The 14,748-nt window shown below is 39.0% G+C and overlaps 1 protein-coding gene across 1 annotated transcript in view; it reads right to left on the bottom strand.

The window, feature by feature from the left end:
• LOC110258728 (multidrug resistance-associated protein 4-like) overlaps positions 1-14,748 on the bottom strand; it is a gene marked incomplete at its 5' end in the record, with an annotated part of 118,700 nt that overhangs the window by 29,043 nt on the left and 74,909 nt on the right. The window contains one exon of the mRNA XM_021082000.1: positions 7,802-7,891. Coding sequence (XP_020937659.1) covers positions 7,802-7,891 — 90 coding nt within the window. The remainder of the gene's footprint in view (positions 1-7,801; positions 7,892-14,748) is intronic.

Here is a 14,748-nt window from a genome sequence, read left to right as displayed (position 1 = left end):
TGAAATGCACCAACATCCGTATTATAGGGGTGCCAGAAGGAGAAGAGAGAGAGAAGGGGACAGAAAAAATATTCCAAGAGATAATAGCCAAAACTTCCCTAACATGGGAAAGGAACCACTCTCTCAAATCCAGGAAGCACAAAGAGTACCATATAAAATAAACCCAAGGAGGAATACACCAAGACACATATTAATCACACTGACCAAAATTAAAGACAAAGAGAAAATCTTGAAAGAAGCCAGGGAAAAGAAACAAATAACATACTAGGGAACCCCAATAAGGTTACCAGCAGGTTTTTCAGCAGAAATTCTGCAGGCCAGAAGGAGTGGCATAATATATGTTTAACATGATGAAAGGGAAAAACCTCCAGCCAAGAATACTTTACCCAGCAAGGCTCTCATTCAGATTTGAAGGAGAAATCAAAACCTTCTCAGATAAGCAAAAGCTGAGAGAATTCAGCACCACTAAACCAGCCTTACAACAGATACTAAAGGAACTTCTCTAGGCAGAAAAGAAAAGACAGCAACAGGAAACGAAAATATCACACATGACAAGGCTCACCCAGTAAAGGTATATATACAATAAAGATATGAAATCATCCATGCACAATTATGCCACCAAAATTAGAAATCATGAGAAGAGGTGGGTACAAATGCAGGACACTGGAGATGAACTTGCAATTAAGAGAACAACAGCTTAAAACAATCTCATATATATATATATATATATATATATATATATATATATATATATATAGACTCATATCAAAACTTCAGAATAACTGCAAATGAAAAATCTACAATTGATACAGACACAAAAAAGAAAAATCGACTCAAATACAACAGTAAAGATAGTCATCAAACCAGAAGAGGACAGAACAAGAAAATAAGGAAAGAAAAAAGAACAACAAAAACAAATCCAAAGTAATTAATAAAATGGCAATAAGAACATACATATCAATAATTACCTTAAATGTGAATGGACCAAACGCCCCAGTCAAAAGACATAGACTGGCTGAATGGATACAAAAACAAGACCCATATATATGCTGTCTTCAAGAGACCCACCTCACTTCTAGGGACACATTCAAATTGAAAGTGAGAGGATGGGAGAAAATATTTCATGCAAATGGGGATCAAAAGAAAGCTGGAGTAGCAATACTCATATCAGACAAAATAGACTTTAAAATGAATATTTTCAGGGATAAAGAAGGTCATTACATAATGATCAATGGATCAATCCAAGACGATGATATAACAATTTTAAATATCTACATACCCAACATAGGTTCACCACAATATATAAGGCAACTTCTAACAATCTTAAAAGGACAAATTGACAATAACACAATCATAGTGGGGGACTTTAACACCCCACTTACAGCAATGGACAGATCATCCAGACAGAAAATCAATAAGGAAACATAGGCCCTGAATGAAGCATTAAACCAGATGGACTTAATACATATTTATAGGACATTCCATCCAAAAGCAACAGAATACACATTCTTCTCAAGTGCACACTGAACTTTCTCTAAGATTGATCACATCCTTGGCTACAAATCACACTTCGGTAACTTTAAGATAACTAAAATCATATCAAGCATCTTTTCTGACCACACAGCTTGATGACTGGAAATCCACCACAAGGAAAATACTGCAAAAAAACAAACAAACAAAAAAAACACATGGAGACTCAACAACATGCTACTAAACAACCAATGGATCACTGAAGAAATCAAAGAGGAAATATAAAAAATACCTGGCAGCAAATGACAACAAAGATACAACACTCCAAAACCAATGGGATGCAACAAAAGCCGTTCTAAGAGGGAGGTTTATAGCAATACATGCCCACCTCAGGAAACAGGAAAAATCTCAAAGAAACAACCTAACTTTACATCTAAAGTAGCTTGAGAGAGAAGAACAGACAAGACCTAAAGTTAGTAGAAGGAAATAAATCATAAAGATCAGAGCAGAAATCAATGAAATAGAAATGAAGAGAACCATAGAAAAGATCAATGAAATGAAAAGCTGGTTCTTTGAAGAGATCAACAAAATTGAGAAACCCCTAGCCAGACTTACCAAGGAAAAAAGAGAGAGGACTCAAATCAATAAAATTAGAAATGAAAAAGGAGAACAATGGACATCACAGAAATGCAAAGGATCATAAGAGACTACTATATGCAACTATATGCCAATAAAATGGAAAACCTAGAAGAAATGGACAAATTCTTAGAAAAGTACAAGCTTCCAAGACTTAACCAAGATGAACTAGAAAAGATGAATGGACCCATCACAAGAACTGAAATTGAAACTGTGATTTAAAAACTTCCAACAAACAAAAGTCCAGGACCAGATGGCTTCACAGGCAAATTCTATCCAACATTTAGAGAAGAGCTAACACCTCTCCTTCTGAAACTATTTCAAAAAATTGCAAAGGAAGGGATACTCCCAAACTCATTCTATGAGGCCACCATCACCCTGATACCAAAACCAGACAAAGAGTCCACAAAAAAAGAAAACTACAGGCCAATATCACTGATGAACATCGAGGCAAAAATCCTCAACAAAATACTAGCAAACTGCATCCTACAATACATTAAAAGGAGTATACATCAGGATCAAGTGGGATTTATCCCAGGGATGCAAGCATTCCTCAATATCTGCAAATCCATCCGTGTGATACACCACATTAACAAACTGAAGAATAAAAACCATATGATCCTCTCAACAGACGCGGAAAAAGCCTTTGACAAAATCCAACACCCATTTCTGATAAAAACCCTTCAGGAAGTGGGCATAACGGGAACCTACCTCAACATGATAAAGGCCATATTTGACAAACCCACAGCGAACATCATTCTCAATGGTGAAAAGCTGAAGGAATTCCCGCTGAGATCAGGAACAAGACAAGGATGTCCGCTCTCGCCACTACTCTTCAACATAGTTCTGGAAGTCCTAGCCACAGCAATCAGAGAAGTAAAAGAAATAAAAGGAATCCAAATTGGAGAGGAAGAAGTAAAACTATCCCTATTTGCAGATGACATGGTACTATATGTAGAGAATCCTAAAGACTCTACCAGAAAACTGTTAGAGCTCATCCACGAATTTGGCAAAGTTGCAGGATACAAAATCAATACACAGAAATCAACGGCATTTCTATATACTAACAATGAAAAAGCAGAAAAGGAAATTAGGGAAGCAATCTTGTTTACCATTGCATCCAAAAGAATAAAATACCTAGGAGTAAACCTACCTAAAGAGGCAAAAGACCTGTACTCTGAAAACTACAAGCCACTGATGAAAGAAATCAAAGATGACACCAATAGATGCAAGGACATACCATACTCTTGGATTGGAAGAGTTAATATTATCAAAATGACTACACTACCCAAGGCAATCTACAGATTCAGTGCACTCCCTATCAAATTACCAAGGACATTTTTCACAGAACTTGAACAAAATATTTTAAAGTTTGTTTGGAAGCACAAAAGACCCAGAATAGCCACAGACATCCTGAAAAAGAAAAAAGGAGCTGGAGAAATCAGGCTCCCGGACCTCAGACTATACTACAAAGCAGCAATCATCGAAACCACATGGTACTGGCACAAAAACAGAAATATAGATCAGTGGAACAGGAGAGAAAGCCCAGAATTAAACCCATGCACTTACAGCCAACTAATCTATGACAAAGGAAGCAAGAATATACAATGGAGAAAGGACAGCTTGTTCAATAAGTGGTGCTGGGAAAACTGGACAGCCACATGGAAAAGAATGAAATGAGAATACTCCCTAACACCATACACAAAAATAAACTCCAAATGGATTAAAGACCTAGATATAAGACCAGACACTATCAAACTCTTAGAGGAAAACATAGGCCAAACACTCTCTGACATAAACGACAGCAACATCTTCTCAGATCCACCTCTCAGAGTATTGACAAGAAAAATAAATAAATGGGACCTAATCAAACTGAAAAGCTTCTGCACAGCAAAGGAAACCCTAAACAACACAAAAAGACAACCCACAGAATGGGAGAAAATCTTTGCAAGTGAATCGACGGACAAGGGATTAACCTCCAAAATTAATAAACAACTTCTGCAGCTCCATACCAAAAAAACAAACAACCCCATCCAAAAATGGGCAGAAGATCTAAACAGACAATTCTCCAAAGAGGACATACAGATGGCCAAAAAAACACATGAAAAGATGTTCAACATCACTCATTATTAGAGAAATGCAAATCAAAACCACTCTGAGGTACCACCTTACACCAGCCAGAATGGCCATCATCCAAAAGTCTACAAACAATAAGTGCTGGAGAGGGTGTGGAGAAAAAGAAACACTAGTATACTGTTGGTGGGATTGTAAACTGGTGCACCCACTGTGGAAAGCAGTATGGAGATGCCTCAGAAAACTAAACATAGAACTCCCATTTGACCCAGCAATCCCACTCCTGGGCATCTATCCATAGAAAACCACGACTCGCAAAGACACATGTACTCCAGTGTTCATTGCAGCACTATTTACAATAGCCAAGACATGGAAACAACCTAAATGTCCATCGACAGAGGAGTGGATCCAGAAGATGTGGTACATATACACAATGGAATATTACTCAGCCATTAAAAAGAACAAAATACTGGCATTTTTAGCAACATGGATGGACCTAGAAACTATCATGCTAAGTGAAGTCAGCCATACAATGAGACACCAACATCCAATGCTTTCACTGACATGTGGAATCTGAAAAAAGGACAGATGGAACTTCTTTGCAGAACAGATGCTGACTCACAGACATTGAAAAACTTATGGTCTCTGGAGGAGACAGTTTGGGGGGTGGGGAGATGTGCTTGGGCTGTTGGATGGAAATCCTGTGAAATCAGATTGGTATGATCGTTATACAACTACAGATGTGATAAATTCATTTGAGTAATAAAAAAAATTTTTAAAAAAGACATCAAAACAACAACAACAACAACAACAACAACAACAACAAAACCTGACTAGGATCCATGGAGATGCAGGTTCAATCCCTGGCCTTGCTCAGTGGGTTAAGGATCCAGTGTTACCATGAGCTGTGGTGTAGGTTACAAACACAACTCCTATCTCGTGTTGCTGTGGCCGCGGCGTAGACCAACAGCTGTAGCTCCAATTAGACCCCTAGCCTGGGAACTTCCATGTGCCACAGGTACGGCCCTAAAGGGACAAAAAAAAAAAAAAAAAAAAAACAACAACAAAAAAAGAACTTATTGCTTTAATAATACCTCTTAGTCTGAGAAATCATCCCATCATTCTGTTTCTCTAGGAATTAGTTCTTTTTTTAATTACTCAATGATAGGAATTAGTTCTTTATGATATTTGTATGTTTTTTAAATGAAAGATTTGGTAGATTTTCTTTTTAAAAGTCACAAAGAATTCCTTGAGAAACACAACGATGGGGTGATTTCTCACTCTAAGAGACATCACTAAAGTGACAGGGTCAATTCCAAAAGCATACATGGAAACCATACACTTTGTGAAATAAACTCATGTTTTCATCTATTCACATAAAGTTCCAAATGTAGTTTTTAAAAAGGCAGACCTTAGTATCCTCTACCATATCTACCACCTCATCATTATTAGAATTCAGAAGCTACTAAATTTTATTTTAATTTTGGTTCCTAGAGATGAATTAAGTATAAGTTTGGTCCAAGTTCTAAATCTTTTTTGTTTGTTTGTTTTTGTTTTTCTGCAGCACCTGCAGCATATGGAAGTTCTCAGGCTAGGGGTCGAATCAGAGCTACAATGGAGGGGGGTCTATACCACGGCCACAGCAATGCCCAATCCAAGCTGCATCTGCGACCTACACTGCAGCTTGTATCAATGCCAGATCCTTAACGCACCAAATGAGTCCAGGAATCAAACCCACATCTTCACAAAGTTGGGTTTTTAACCTGCTAAGCCAAAATGGGAACTCCAAGATAGTTTGTACAGGCTTTGTCTCCTAATTAATATAACCTCTCTGTCTATGGGAAAATGTGTTCTAAAATTCCAGAGTAATTTTACTACCAGAGGATTTGTTAAGAGAGATCTCAAGCTGGGAATCAAATAGAAAAATGATTTACCAGGAGTTTCCACTGTAGCTCAGCAGGTAATGAATCCGACTAGTATCCATGAGGATTTGGGTTCGATCCTTGGCCCTGCTCAGGGGGTTAAAGATCCAGCATTGCCTGAGCCGTGGTGTAGGTTGCAGACATGGCTCGGATCTAGCATTACTGTGACTGTGGTATAGGCCGGCAGGTGTAGCTTTGATGCAATCCCTGTCCTAGGAACCTCCATATGCCGTGGGAGCAACCCTACCAAAAAAAGAAAAGGAAAAAGAAGGAAAAATGATTTTCCAGTATTTCCAGTTTTTTTTTTTTTAAGGTATCACAATTTCACCGTTAAATCTACCCTGTGATTTCAAGATCACTGGGTCATCATTTTTCTTTATATTTGGTGATTAACTGCTCTCCCCACCTTTCTCTTCCAGGATTTCAATGTAGAAAGACTCACAAACTTAAATGAAATATGAGAGGTGCAATGCTTTTCAATCAGAGAGGGTGAAGTAATTGTCTTAGTTTAGAAGAATAAAAGTCCCACAGTTGCTTGAATGCAGGGTGAGTGTGTAAAGAATGAGTGATGACATGCCCTCAGGAACCAGAATCACTGGCAGGAAATTATTGGGGCCATCAAATCTGCCTACAGACAACACAGCTATCCCTAGAGGGGTGACACTAAATGACAAACGCACCAATTCAATATAAGAATGTGAACAGTCACATAGATTTGTATTTTAAAACAAAAATTTAAGAAGTAAGCCACACTTCTCTGAAATAAAGAGATCACCAAACACTTAGTGCCTTTTTATTAAGTGCTTCTTTTTAAAAGCAAAAAACTGAGCTAGGTTCTCTGAGAAATCAGAAATCTAAACAGAGTTTCTGCCATCATAGAATCAATTTGCAAAACTAGGGTGAATACACTAAATAATCTGTATCAAAATATACAAACCACAGAGAGTCTACTCAATGCAATAATCTATATGGGAAAAAGGATGGATATATGTATATGTAAAAAAACTAAATAAAAATTTAAAAAGTCAAAATCCTTTGAATGCAAAGATGAGGAAATTCAAAGGGGTATTCCAAAGGGACAGAAGACAGATTTAACAGAAAATTCTCTAGAAATGAAATTCTGCATATAAAACACTGAGCAGAAGATCCAGGTTCTGTTACCTGTATTCCTGCTACAGCATCAAAATGACATGATTGTCAAAAATAATTATCATCACATCCCAACTGCATAATTTACCTTTATAAACACTGATAAAACTTAATAGCTTTTTATTGGTATGATCTCATTTCTTTCCGTTAATAATGAAAAAACTACTTTTGTCTCCACTTAGTAGATGCACCCTAAGACCCGAGGAATAAAGTAAGTGTTGCAGGGTAATTAAGGTAATTAATTTATTGGCTCACTTGGTAGAAATTGAACCCATAATTATATCTTCTAGTTTAGTGCCTTGCTAAGGACAAGATAATGTCTCTGGTTACACTGGGTTCTAGGAATAAAGCTAAAATGAAAACATAAGGCATCATCTTAGTTTTCATCACCGTTAATACACACATTTTCATTTACAGGTGTACCCTTGTCATCAATGGTCTCCTAGGAGGTAAACAAAGTCAGTTAAACTCATAAGCTCCCCTTAATTACCTGCAATGCTACCAATGTACACACACTTATACTAACAAGTTAATTACATTTAATAAATTACCTCTTCTAAGGCATTCCACAGTTCCTCATCCGTATGCTCATGAAAGGGATCCAGATTTTTCCTCATTGTTCCAGTGAATAAAACAGGTTCCTAAATACCCCAAAATTGTGAATGTTATTAAATTAAATACAATTTTTATCATGCTAGGCTGATTATAGAACAGAATTAAAATACAGAAAACCAAAATTTACCATAATCATTAAAAACAAGGTTGCAAATGCTTGTTTACAAAACAGTATCTCTCAATTAATTTCCACTGTACAACGTAGGCTCTAAAATATCTTGCAGACAACTGAACACTAAAAAAGGAAAGTGCTGGAATGTGTCATCTTAAGAAAAAAGCCGAAGAAGAGAAAAGAACAGCCCATGGCCTGGTGCTAAAAGCTGGACTCTTTCGAATGGCAAACTGAAGTATTACCTGTGGAGTGGGTGCACTGCCCGGAGCTCTTCCCAACTGGGACTCCAGGTTGCTATTCATGGGACTCCCCAGTGCTGCCTGGATCTGGATGTAGGTGCTTCCCCAATTTGATGATGTTTGAATCTCTATCTTTTACTATTATGCCTTAACCAGTGTCTTAACTGTATTCTTTTGTTAATAAACCCTCTAATTCTGGTTAAACTAAGTGAGGAGTGGTTATTTTGCCAGAAAATCCTATGATCCTTGACACCTAAAGTACGGCATTCAACAAAACAACTGCCTAAACAAAAATATAAGGATATAATTATTTGAGGAGGAGTTCCTGTGGTAGCTCGGTGGAAACAAATCTGACCAGTATCCATGAGGATGCTGGTTTTTGATCCCTGTCCTCACTCATTGTGGTAAGGATCTGGTGTTGCCATGAGCTGTGGTGTAGGTCGAAGAAGTGGCTTGGATCTGACTTTGCTGTGGCTATGGTGTAGGCCAGTGGCTGCAACTCCGATTTGAACCCAAGCCTGACAATGTCCATATGCTACAGGTGCAGCCCTAAAAATACAAATTATTATTATTATCATCACTATTATTAATTGAGGAACTTTGCATCAGGAGAGCTAGATAAATTGTCCACTCTGGTCTGATACTAGGAAATACCAGTAGCATGATTAGTTGAGGTTTGTGCCTCAAAGCAAAACTGTTGTATTTTTTCACATTGGCCCTGAAGAATGAACCAGGATATTTTCTGCATTGGTCAGCAAGTCTTCTGGGATCTGGAATCTCTCCAGGTGTATAAGGGGGACATCTCCACACGTGCAAAGAGAGTTTCAGATACTGAGGTCTGCGGTACCTCTGTTCATGAGGAGATCACCTCTGATCCTGCACCAGCTGACCCCCACATCATCTCAACAGTGCATCAGGAGAATGAGCCTCACAAAACCTCACTATTAACTGCAGGGCCAGGGTGACCTGAAACCCACTGTGACGAGCACCACACAAAAAAACTATTGTTCCTATTCATCTGCTTCCAGAAGAGACACAAGTAAATCAGTCTGGAAATACAAGCCTCTTTCTTGGTTTCAAGACAGAATCTCGCCCATAAGCTCACATAGGTCATTTACGTTTTCTTCTGGAAAGCTCTAGTAACCTAAACCACAAGAACACGGGCAGCAGAGAAGAGCCCAACTGGCTCCTTTCAGTGAAGGGGCAGGACAATGGGACGCACGGATGTGGGAACAAAGGAGACCTGACTCTTCCACAAGGGCCCAGGAACTGGTGCAAGGAATCACCAGCCTTTAATCCTCCCGCCTGGCCTTGGGCTGGACTGTTTGTTCCTCCTCACTCACAAAAGCCCACGAAGAAAGATGAAGAAGACATTTCTTTCCGTAGCCATGAAGAAGGAGGACACTCGGAGAGCTTCCTGTACCTTCTTTCCCTATTGTCTTAGTTTGAAGTCTGGTGAGAGAGAAATGGATGCAGAAGACACACACTGTGCCACCAAAAAAAGACACAACTCTAAGCAAAATCCAAAATTAAAAAGACATTCCTAAATGTAAGACCAGATACTATAAAACTCTTAGAGGAAAACAGAGGTCACTCTCTGATGTAAACTACAGCAATATCTTCTCAGATACACCTCCTAAAGAAAATAAAAACAAAAATAAACAAATGGGACCTAATTAAACTTAAAAGCATTTGAACAGCAAAGGAAGCCATAAACAAACCAAAAAGACAACCTACAGAATGGGAGAAAATAGTTGCATAAGAAGCAACTGACAGGGATCAATCTCCAAAATATACAACCACCTCCTGCAGTTCAATAGCAAGAAAACAAACAAGATAAAAGAAAAAAAATGGGCAGAAGATCTAACTTGATATTTCTCCAAAGAACACATACGGATAGCCAAAAAACCCATGAAAAGATGCTCAATGTCTTTAATTATTAAAGAAATGCAAATCAAAACTACTATGAGGTACCATCTTATACCATCCAGAATGCCCATCACCAAAAAGTCTACAAATAATAAATGTTGGAGAGGGTGCGGAGAAAAGGAAATCCTCCTACACTGTTGGTGGGGATGTAAATTGGTGGAACCACTATGGAAAACAGTATGGAGGTTTCTCAAAAAATTAAATATAGAACCACCATATGATCTTGCCATCCCACTTATGGGCATCTATCCAGAAAAAAATTATAATTCAAAAACATACATGCACCCCAGTGTTCACTGCAACACTACTTACAACAGACAAGACAGGTAAACAACCTCCACGTCAAGTGACAGAAGAATGGATAAAGAAGATGTGGTATATAGATACACAGTGGACTATTACTTAGCCACAGAAAGCATGAAACAATGCCATCAGCAGCAACATGGATGGAACTAGAGATAATCATACTAAGTGAAGTTAGGCAGTGAAAGATCAGCATCATGTGATATCACCTACATGTGGAATATAAAAAGAAATGAACTTATTTGCAGGACAGAAACAGATACACAGACATTGAAAAGCATACAGTTACCAAAGGGAACAGGTGGGGGGAAGCGAGGGATGGACTGGGGGTTTGGGATTGGCATATGCACACTGAGGTATATGGAAGGACTGGCCATTGGGGACCTGCTGTACAGCTCAGAGAACTCTACCCAGTGTCCGGTGATAATCTATGTGGGGAAAGAATCTGAGAGAAATGGATATGTGTATACACATGATGGGGTCACTTTGTTGTACAGCAGAAATTACCCCAACCTTGTCAATTAACTACATATAAATAAAATTTTTCAAAAAATTATGAAGGGAGCTCTCTTTGCACAAAGCTGTTTAAGCGGCCAACATACCTCCAAAGCACTGAAAATCACTGGTCATATGACATTACAAAAGGAATACCGAACTGAGCTGAAAAATCCTGAGACCCAAATGCAAGGTCCCCTTAAAACTCTCAAATTTAGGTTCAAAGACTAAACAACCACTTAGGCAATGGTAAGAGTTCCCTGTCAGGGAAATCACCATCATCTACTTTACATTCTGGAAAAACTTCTCACTCTCTGGAATGAGCAACTCTAGTTTCCACAGGCCAGGCAATGGCGCTTCCTTCGGCTTTTCCACGAGGTTTACACAAACGACGTGAGCAGGCGAGGGGAGGCTGGTGCCCACTATTCCCCCCTCCCCTCTGACTCTCCCCACCTTCCCTCAAGGCTCTAAACCAGGGGCCGGATTCTACTCTGGGGCCCAGATGCGGGACCCTTCAAGGACTCGTGTTTGAGGAGGTGATGGGCCTGAAAAAGGCAGGTTAATGAACCAGCTTTGAGCCCAACTGGGCGAAGGGAGATGGGGTCTCTGTGCTCATAATAAGGACAAGAATGTCTCTTTGCCCATCACAGCTTGTGTGACCTGAACAGTTTTTCCCTCCAGGTTCCTCTCACAGAGCAAGTTCACGTCTTGTAAGGGGTCTAAGGTTTGAAGCATCCACCAGGTTTTCAACATATACTCTAGAGAGGCGTTACCTAAGCTAAAAAAAAAAAAAATCTTTTTAATAACTTTGTTTTTAATCTCTTCCTTCCATTCACAAAGAAAAGGCTCACAGTATTAGCAGGTTAATGACAGCTGCTTTGCTGGTTCAGAAGAACAGGCCAGGGACCCCATTTAAAGTTCAATCACCTGCTTCATAATCGGGGCCTCTCTCTACTGTCACCTCCCTCACCTTCTTCTCTTCAGGAAACTCCTTGAAGGGGATGAGGCTCTGCAAAGACTGGAGACTAGAATGAGATTCTTTGCAGAAAAAGGAGTCCCTCCTCCTGAGCCCCTGCCAGACGCCTGCAGCTGCTTCAGGCTGAGCTGTGGTCAGAGCCCTCAGACACACTGCAGGCCTTAAGGAGGTTCTGCTCATTAGCACCAAACCATTGCTGGTTGTCGTAAAAAGAAAAAAAATAATAATAAGGTTAAGATCTCCGACAGCAATAAGGGCCCACATTTAAATCTGTAGGAACAGTTTCAAAGAACATACTGGGCATTACTAGTATTTACTTAGCAGTATTAGATGAAAGAACATAGTTTAATAAATATTTCTCTGTTATGTGCCAAATGTTTCAAAATCAGTAAAATTTCAACAAAAAGTTGAAGGAAAAGAAGGATTGATTAAAACATTAACACAGAATGGCCATCATTAATAAATCGACAAATAACAAGTGCTAGAGGGGCTGTGGAGAAAAGGGAACCCTCCTGCACTGTTGGTGGGAATGTAAACTGGTACAGCCACTATGGAGAACAGTTTGGAGATACCTTAGAAATCTATACATAGAACTTCCATATGACCCCGCAATCCCACTCTTGGGCATCTATCCGGACAAAGCTCTACTTAAAAGAGACACGTGCACCCGCATGTTCATTGCAGCATTATTCACAATAGCCAGCACATGGAAACAACCCAAATGTCCATTGACAGAGGATTGGATTTGGAAGTTGTGGTATATATACACAATGGAATACTACTCAGCCATGAAAAAGAATGACATAATGCCATTTGCAGCAACATGGATGGAACTAGAGAATCTCCTACTGAGTGAAATGAGCCAGAAAGACAAAGACAAATACCATATGATATCACTTATAACTGGAATCTAATATCCAGCACAAATGAACATCTCCTCAGAAAAGAAAATCATGGACTTGGAGAAGAGACGTGTGGCTGCCTGATGGGAGGGGGAGGGAGTGGGAGGGATCGGGAGCTTGGGCTTATCAGACATAACTTAGAATAGATTTACAAGGAGATCCTGCTGAATAGCATTGAGAACTATGTCTAGATACTCATGTTGCAACAGAACAAAAGGTGGGGGAAAAAATGTAATTGTAATGTATACATGTAAGGATAACCTGACCCCCTTGCTGTACAGTGGGAAAAGAAAAAAAAAAAAAAGAAAAAAAAAAAAAACATTAACTGACTGAAGTTGCGTTTTTCTTTAAAGCGGCAATTCGTGAACAATGTCTGTTTTAAAATGTCAATGTCTTTTATGCACAGTGTTTGCTTTGGTTTTTACGTTCATCCCTTGCCAATAAGAAACCACTGTTATCTTCGAAAGTAACCAAAATGCGCAGAGACATACACCGCAAGGGCAGGTAAGGGTCAAACTAATGATCATTTCCGACAGATAATATTTAATTACTCACCTCTAAGCAATGAAGTTAATAAATTAATTTTATAAACATCTGCAGGCAAAACACTCATTGTAGACATTTATATTACGACACACAACCTTCACGTAAATACTCACAAAATTTATCCGCCCACATTTTTTTTTTTTCCTGAAGGTACACAATTAAACTGCATTTACTAAGTGTTAGCTGGCACAGCAGAGTGTATTGGAAACCAATACACTTGCTCAATGTAAAATAGTAAGTGGGACATTCGTTTCCAAACTGTTTTGGAACGTCCCTTGCAGAACAGCGGGTTAACGATCCAGCACTGCCATGGCAGGCCGCCACTGCTATGAAGGTTTGATCCCTGGCCTGGGAACTTTGGGTGCAGCTCCCCACCCGCAAATTGTATTCATCATGGTTTAAAATTTATGCTTTTAAAATTTAATCCTTTGTATGAATTGGGAGGTTGAGACTGGCATGTACACACTACTATATACTAAATCGATTGGTAACCAGGACCTACTCGGTATCTCGAGGAAAACCATTAAATACCCTGTGATAGCTTATATGGGGATAGAATCTGGAAAAGAATGGATGTGTGTGTGTGTGTGTGTGTGTGTGTGTGTGTGTGTGTGTGTCTGTCTGTCTGTCTGTCTGTCTGTCTGTTTTATTTTGATGTACACCTGAAACTAACAAACATTGGGAGTCACCTATACTTCAATGAAATTACTAAAAACAAACCAAAACCAAATTTAATTTTCTGCCACATTCAGTAGTAATTTTTTGTACTTTAACTAAGATAACACAAGTTCATATTAGCTGTGTTACCCAAAAACGGCCACTCTGAATCAGAGCACTTAGTGTAGTAAGTGGATAATCCCTCAACACAGCTGCAAGACTGAGAACTGCAGTCTTACTAGCCCTTATGTCTATGCAGCTAAAAGACAAGACCCTCATTATCTTAAAAAGAAACCCTACCCACTCACCTTCAGAGCTTAAGGACTGGGATCAAGGCAAAAAGCATACAACTGGTGACAAAGGATGCAGATAAAGCACAATAGTTTGCCCAAATCATTTCAGTCCCAAACCAGAAAACCACCCTCCACTAAAACACATCCTCAAGAGTAGCTATTGCTGCTGTTTCCTAAGACCTACCTTCTCATTTCTAACCTGAGGACCTACTTAAGAGGCAGCCAATACCCCTGTTTTAAGAATGAGGGTATCACTTGAAGTCACTATAAATCTTGACTTCCTTCTTTTTTTCTTTTTAAATCCTGTAGCCTCTAAATCAACTGATCATCATCCATAATCAGAAGAAAAGAACAGTTTACCAACAAAGCAAAGAGAATTTAAGTCCCATAACATCCTCTTTCAGAGACTCCAAGGAGCAGTTTCATGGGAT

This window comes from Sus scrofa, unplaced genomic scaffold, assembly GCF_000003025.6.
Source record: "Sus scrofa isolate TJ Tabasco breed Duroc unplaced genomic scaffold, Sscrofa11.1 Contig38, whole genome shotgun sequence".
NCBI lineage: Eukaryota > Metazoa > Chordata > Mammalia > Artiodactyla > Suidae > Sus > Sus scrofa.
The sequence above is the reverse complement of the archived record's forward strand: the minus strand, read 5'-3'. Positions and strand labels throughout refer to the sequence as shown.